Consider the following 7,547-nt stretch of genomic DNA (forward strand, 5'->3'; position numbering starts at 1 on the left):
TTCGTTTTTGAGTGGTCTCACAACACTGGCCAGGCTATTACATGCGACACCGTTTCGAGGTGCATGGACTAGCAAGTCTCTAGATCATGAAAGAGTGGATCCGCGCCATCTATCAAAATTCTATTGTGGTGGTCATGTGAGGCCCACCAATTATAGGGAGGTCTGCATGATCGCACTCTAAACCTCGTTTTCGTCAGACTAGTGATCACTCATCAAACACGCCACTGTGCAATAATCAAACGGATGGATTAGGATCAACCCTGGGATCTTACAATGTGTGAAGTCTTTTCAAGGCATTCTCCATCCACCGTCGGACTCAGCAGATATATGATCTGGATTTTTGAACCATTGGATGTAAAACATGTATAGAGTAGAGAAAGATGTGGCCCACTTCGGTTTTGGATAGCCTCATCAATCTATTCCCCCAAAATAAGAAACATGGGCGGGCCACTAGTTCAGGTGGTCCAGCCAACTACACAATCTTTAACCCTAAAATAAGCAAGAAATCTATACAAAGATGGGCGGACGGTCCAGCCAACAACCACCGTCTTTACACCCAGCCAGAAATCTGAAAGGGACGGATGGGCGGGCCACTAATTCAGGTGGTCCTGCCAACTATCAAAATCTCTACCCCCAAAATAAGCAAGAAATCTAGGGAGAGAGAGAGATCACCTCCGCAACAGAAGCTCCTAGAAGAAGATCTGCCCTGAAAGCCTTCGCCTTACACGTGCGAATCTGCTCGAACTGCTTGGCTGGAAGCGTCTCCGAGAGAAACCCGACCTCGAACTCGATCTCATTTGAAGACGCATCGGCCTTGATCCCCGTTACGCTGACCCACAGGAAGAGCTTCTTCGCCTGTATTCCCTCTTGCTCATTCGTGTTCTTGCATCTTGTCACGGACATATTAGCAGTGTGGATCATACCCATTGGCAAGACAGCTGATATTCTTCTCCCAAAAACAGACCGATCGAACCATCCTCACCATCCCGCTGGTGTCTGTCAGATGAACGGCTGAAAATAAATTGGCCAGCAGTTCAAACTAGGCTATATCTGACGATCAAGATCATCCGATAGTCGTAATTTTCGAGCTTTGTGCTCTCCAAAATGGGGTCCGCTATTTGGAACGTCCGATCGCTGTAATTGATGATCCAAAATGTCCAATTGGCCCACCAATTCAAATTCAATACCAGGAGACCATTTCAAGGGAACCCATATCTTCGTGTCCTAAAATCTCCCATCACTTCTCTGCCATCGTACATAGACAACGGTGAAAACAATGACGCACACAACATGTTTGACAAAATGCTCCAGCCACATCTCAAATCATGGAATGCTAAGATCACAGGCTGCTGTATCAATGCCAACTACGGCGAAGCTCTGTCCCTCTTTTGTCGAATTCAGCATGCGGGCGTCAGGCCCGACCATTACTCGTTGCCTGCTCTCCTCAAATCATGCGCTGCTCTTTCGGCAATTGAATTGGGGAGAGCATTTCATGGCTGCGTTGTTAAGGAAGGGCATGAATTGGATGTACCCGTCCATAAGGCGCTCATGAACATGTATGCCAAATGCGGGGCTTTATATGATTCCCACCGGCTGTTCGATGAAATGGGCCACCAGGATCCTGTCATGTGGAACATACTTATATCTGGATACGGGCAGTCACAATTACACATGGAGGCTATGGGACTGTTCTATTCGATGCATGTATGTGAGGACCCTAAGCCCAACGCCATTACAATCGCAATTATACTTCCAGTTTGCGCAAGATTGAAAGCTTTGAAATGTGGCATGAGTATCCATGCTTATGCAATTAAAGGTGGGTTGGAATCACAGACTCTTGTAGGAAATGCACTGGTTTCAATGTACGCGAAATGTGGTAGCATTTGGGATGATGCCCATGGCGTCTTTAATCAGATAGTCTGTCAGGACATTGTCTCGTGGAATGCCATGATTGCGGGGTATGCCGAAAATGGGTTGTCTAAGGAAGCATTTGGGCTGTTCCATCAAATGCTCTTGGCAGATTTCAAGCCTAATTATGCCACGATTGTGAATATTCTACCCCTCTGTGCGTTTTTGGGAGATGACTGCCGTGGAAAAGAGATCCATAGCTACATTCTGCGGTTTGGATTTGATTCAGAGGTTTCAGTATGCAATGCTCTCATGACGTTTTACTCGAGGATCGGACACATGGAAGAGGCCGAATTTGTCTTTAGAAATTTTGGCTCGAAAGATCTAGTTTCATGGAATACAGTCATTGTGGGATATGCCATGAATGGTTGGGTCTTTAAAGCATTAGATTTGTTTCATGAATTGCTCTCGACTGGCGTGAAACCCGATTCAGTCACTCTCATCAGTGTACTTCCTGTCTGCAGCCAATTACATGATGTAAAGGAGGGTAAAAAGATACACGAGTATGTTCTCGGGCACCCAGGACTATGTGATGATACAGCTGTAGGAAATGCTTTGATAAGTTTCTATGCGAAATGTGGTGAATTAGAAGATGCATTTCGGACGTTTGGGTCGATGCGGAAGAGAGATTTGATATCATGGAATGCGATGCTTGCTGCTTGTGTGGAGAGCAGACGTTGGGAGAAGGTTGTCGACCATCTACATCACATGCAAAGGGAAGGAATTAGACCAGATTCTGTCACCATCTTAAGCATTCTTCGTTTATTTGCTTTATTGAGCATGATGGTGGTTAAAGAAGTTCATGGTTACTCCGTTAGGGCAGGTTTAATAAATGAACTGACGGTTGGAAATGCGATACTTGATGCGTATGCGAAATGTGGGAGCATGGACTATGCATTCAAAACATTCGAGAGCTTGTCAGGAAAAAATGTTGTAACGGGAAATGCGATGATTGCAGGGTACGTGAGTCATGAGTGTTGTCAGGAGGATGCGGAAATGATATTCAACCGGATGCAAGATAGAGATCTCACCACGTGGAATCTAATGGTTCAGGTTTATGCCCAAAGTGATTGCAGTGATCAAGCTCTTAATCTGTTCTGTGAATTACAGATTCAAGGGATGAGACCTGATGTGATGAGTCTGATGAGCATTCTTCCGGTCTGTACCCGTTTGGTTTCGGCGCACCTGCTGAGGCAGTGTCATTGTTATGCAATCAGAGCCTGCTTGGACGACGTTTGCTTGGAAGGAGCACTGGTTGATGCATACTCAAAATGTGGAAGTATAAACAATGCTTACAAGCTCTTCCAACTGAGTCCCCAGAAGGATCTAGTCATGTTCACGGCCATGATCGGTGGGTATGCAATGCATGGTATGGGCGAGGAGGCACTCAGGGTCTTCTCTCAAATGCTGGAATTTGATATAAAGCCAGATCACGTCATCATGACTGCTGTTTTAGCAGCCTGCAGTCATGCTGGCCTTGTTGATGAAGGGTGGAGGCATTTTAATTCCATGGATGATATTCATGGCATTAAACCCACCATGGAGCACTACTCCTGTATGGTGGACCTTCTTGCCCGAGCAGGGCGGCTGAAGGATGCATATGCTTTTATAACCAACATGCCTGTTGAAGCCAATGCAAACGTTTGGGGGACATTGCTCGGAGCTTGTAAGACCCACCATGAGGTGGGCCTTGGGCGGCTAGCAGCGAACCGCTTGTTCGAAGTTGAGGCTGGGAACATTGGGAACTATGTGGTGATGTCAAATATATATGCAGCAGACAGTAGATGGGATGGCGTTGAGGAAGTGAGGAGATTGATGAAGACGAAAGAATTGAAAAAGCCAGCTGGCTGCAGTTGGATTGAGGTGGAGATGAGGCGACATATATTTGTAGCTGCGGATTTATCTCATCCGCTAAGACCTGCTATCTACAGCACCTTGAGAACTTTGGATCAGCAAATTAAAGAGCCGATGGTGTAAATGAATTGATCTTGAAAAAAAGCCATGCAAGTGCGTCGTGAGATCACTCTATGAAGATTTAAGAAGAGGTTACTGCCGGCTTCTATGCAGTCGTTGTTGCAAAGATAATCAGTTGCCAGTTGAGGGTATCTGAGATTTTAATTCATTTGGTCTTGGGAATGGGCATACTACAGTCACAGAGATCGAAGAGAAACATGAAGTTGCAAGGCTGTTTGCTGCTGCATTGGGATAGAGAAACATAGGTGCTTCCTCCATTAAATATGTTCCAGGCAGTGGATAAAGATTTAAGTGCAATGTTCGGCAAAGCACTCGATCATTTAGCAAAGTCTGTTTACTGTCATGCATTCAATTCACGGAGGAAATGTAGATCGAATGGGAAAATATTTAAGTTTCTCGCTCTAAATTTGACTTAGAAATAGTTCTTACATTCTCTTGAGCAACCGAAAGGTACATTTTGTTCAATTTGAAATGTTTCACCCTACTTTCTTAGAACTGAAGTATATGATCCCTGACCCGATGATAGGTTGGGTCCTCAGTTTGTACAAGTGGGCCCCACGATCTAGACTGTTTATACAATGGTCCACCTTGGATGGTGCATGTCCCAAATATCTCCTTAAGAGAACAATCTAATTAGTTTTCAATGTGAAATCCAAAAACCTTTGATTAATGGCCCGAATATACACCACCATCATCATCCAAGCCTTATACCAATTAATTGGGGTCGGCTTCATGAATCCAATAATGCCATTCCACTCCATCATGGGGGCCTGAAATAAATAAATAAATATATAGCAATAACCCATATTCAATGGAGAAATCAAATATATTAGATGGCTGTGTGGGAGAGTTTTTGGGCATGGCCATGATGGGGCTGTCATATTGATAGCCCAGGTCACCAAACCATGGAGCCAAACTCACGCACTCTGAGTATCAGATGGGGGAGGATCATATAACTTCTCTTAATAGTATATCGTCCATGCATATGTTTTATCTATATTATATAAAGCATTTGGTAGTTTTAGACATTTATTATTATTATTTTAGAAACGTTAGTTATTAGAAGGTTAAACAGTCATTAAAAATGTAACTGCTTGGAAAGAGAGTTTATATTTTATCGCACAAGGCCCTATGAATCCATTTTCTTTCACTTCTTTTAATCTGTGTAGCCCTTACTAATCTCTTCTCTTCTCTACTTGTAGACCCCATGAAGCATTTAATCGAGGAGGCCATATGACAAAGGCTTTATGGGAACTATCTTGATAACTATGTGACATCCATTGTTAACATCTGTTGAAATCTTGTAGGCCACAACAAGGGAAATAGTATGGATGGGTCGCTAACCTCTCTCTCTCTCTCTCTCTCTCTCTCTGCATGTGTCGTTGCGCTCACCGCTCCCTTTGTCTCTCCTTTTTTTTTTTTTAAAAAAACCCTCTATGCTCATAATGCCTCTTCTTTCTCTCTCTAGTACCTCCTCACTCCATGTGTGTCACATCTTGCCATATCACAACTCTTAATATCAGACAATATTTTGTATTGAGATGCTTGGAGAAGTTCCGAAGGGTTCTTCTGACTATGATATAAAACAGTAGGTTTTTTTTTTTTTTTGAAAATTTCCCACTGTTTAAAAGAGATTGAGTCAAACATCAGGAAAAAGCTGTGATTGATCTATTTTCTTAATTTTGAGGTATTGTTTTATGCTATACGTTTTTTTTTTACTGAATCATACACTACCATGTACAGCGTGGATGTATTTTCATATCAGGAATCATCTTTTCCTGCATAATCTTACTTCCTTTGGTGTCATTGTCCTACTTTGTCAGCACCTCAGCTTTGCAGGACTCATCTTGGATTTACATACAGCTCTCCAGACCATCCAAATCGTGGGTCTCATCATGGATGTAGGATATCTCTAAATTCACACTGATCAAGCAAATCCCAGCCATCCAATTAATTTCTATAAATGGATGTTAAAACTAAAATAGTGACTCATTGATAGTATCTCCTCAGTGCAACTTCTCTGTGATACTTCATCCACATTGGATCAGCGATTTGCAGTCTGGACTGGGCAGTTGAAGAGTAAACGCCATTTTTTAAATGATGCAAAGGTAGCATAGGAGGCCAGCTAGGAAAGGCTAGAGATTGAAGAGATGAACCTTGATGCCGATACAATTCTCTGAGCTCTCTTCAAATGTTTATAAATCAAGTTCAACTTTCAGAACAATAAATGGATCATTAGCAGTGCCCAATCCATGCTTCTCTACAAAGGCTTGTTTTTCCACACTTCCCCTCCAATGATACCCATGAACATGCATGTCTCTGTTTCGTTTCAGTGAAACAAAGGGTGGACCCTGCCATGAAGTTCACCTGGAGAAGCAAAACTGAGGCTCGTCCACTTATCAGATGGGTTAGCCTCACCACTGTAATCAATGGATGACAAACAGCAGTCTGGCTCGACGTGTAGGTGTGGCCCACCAAATGAGCGGACTGACCTGATTTGCTGGACATGCGACCTTCATGGTGAGGCCCACCTTTTGCATAAGTCGGTTTTCAGGAAAGGAGGAGGCTACATGCCAATACTGACCCCCATACTGTGCCCGGGGGAAAGGTTGTACGGTTTGTACAACTGGGGCCCACGGTTCAAGGAACAAACAGTGTTATGATGGATCTGTGGATGGCCCGTGTACCAAAAGCTCCCAAGATTGGAAGCACCCATGTAATATTTCGACCTTTCTTTTGCTGGAATAATATGTACAGTTGCCATGATTTCATTCTTCAATTAATAAATGCCAAACTACAAGTATGCCCCTATGTGGGTAACAAGGGAAAAACAACAAATATATAAACTACACTCAACTAACAGGATAGGTAGTGGTGAGCGTAACGGCTGTTACGGGTCTAAAGAAAATAGGAAAAAAAAGAAAAAAGGAAAAAAATACTTTTTTTTTTCCCCTTCTTCTCCTTCTTCTTCCTCTTCTTCTTCTTCTCGGACTGTTGCGGCTGCGGATTCTTCTTCTTCTTCTTCTCTCTCTCTCTCTCTCTCTCTCTCTCCCTCTCTCTTTCTCTTCTTTCCCTCTTTTCTTTTCGGTTTCCCTATTTGTCTCTTCTTTTTCATTTCGGTATCGAAAATGGAATGGACTGCGTGGCTGTTTCACAGCCACGCACTTATTTTTATTTATTATTATTATTTTTTTGTGTTCTTAGGTGCACGCTGAACAGTGCACTTGCACTGTTTTGTTACATGGGTCCGCTGTAATGTTTATTTTCCATCTAACCTGTTAATTGGGTCACACTGATGTGGATGAAGGGAAAACACATGTTAGCTTGATCTAAAACTTTTGTAGCCCCCAATAAATTTTTAATGGTGGACATTTAATTATTGTTGTTTCTTATGGTGTGGTCCACCTGAGCTTTGGATCTGCTTCATTTTTGGGCTCATGCCCTAAAATTATTTGGCAAAATGGATGGACGGTGTGGATATAACACATTCATCATGGTGGGGTCCAAAAAACTTTGACACTCGTGTGCTACACTTCACAATTCGAGTCCCGCCTAATTCGGGCTTTTAAAAAATTGTACACGAGACATGTATTAACTTAAAATTTATCAATGAAATTATGAACTGTAGTTGCTAACTCACAATGCCAAAATCAAATTGTTTGAAT

At 42.8% G+C, this 7,547-nt stretch overlaps 1 protein-coding gene across 1 annotated transcript; it reads left to right on the plus strand.

Annotated features, from left to right (window-relative positions):
- The first annotated feature begins 321 nt into the window (after positions 1 to 321).
- Positions 322 to 4,347, plus strand: LOC131242737 (putative pentatricopeptide repeat-containing protein At5g08490). Its single transcript, XM_058241571.1, has one exon. It carries the CDS (start codon positions 1,144 to 1,146, stop codon positions 3,883 to 3,885), a length of 2,742 nt encoding a protein of 913 aa, XP_058097554.1. The 5' UTR covers positions 322 to 1,143; the 3' UTR covers positions 3,886 to 4,347.
- The last annotated feature ends 3,200 nt before the right edge of the window (positions 4,348 to 7,547 follow it).

This window comes from Magnolia sinica, chromosome 4 (genome assembly GCF_029962835.1).
Source record: "Magnolia sinica isolate HGM2019 chromosome 4, MsV1, whole genome shotgun sequence".
In the NCBI taxonomy this organism is placed as follows: Eukaryota; Viridiplantae; Streptophyta; class Magnoliopsida; order Magnoliales; family Magnoliaceae; genus Magnolia; species Magnolia sinica.

Excerpts from the sequence above, each read along its gene's own strand:
- LOC131242737 (XM_058241571.1), top strand. The coding sequence starts at position 1,144 with ATGATCCAAAATGTCCAATTGGCCCACCAATTCAAATTCAATACCAGG.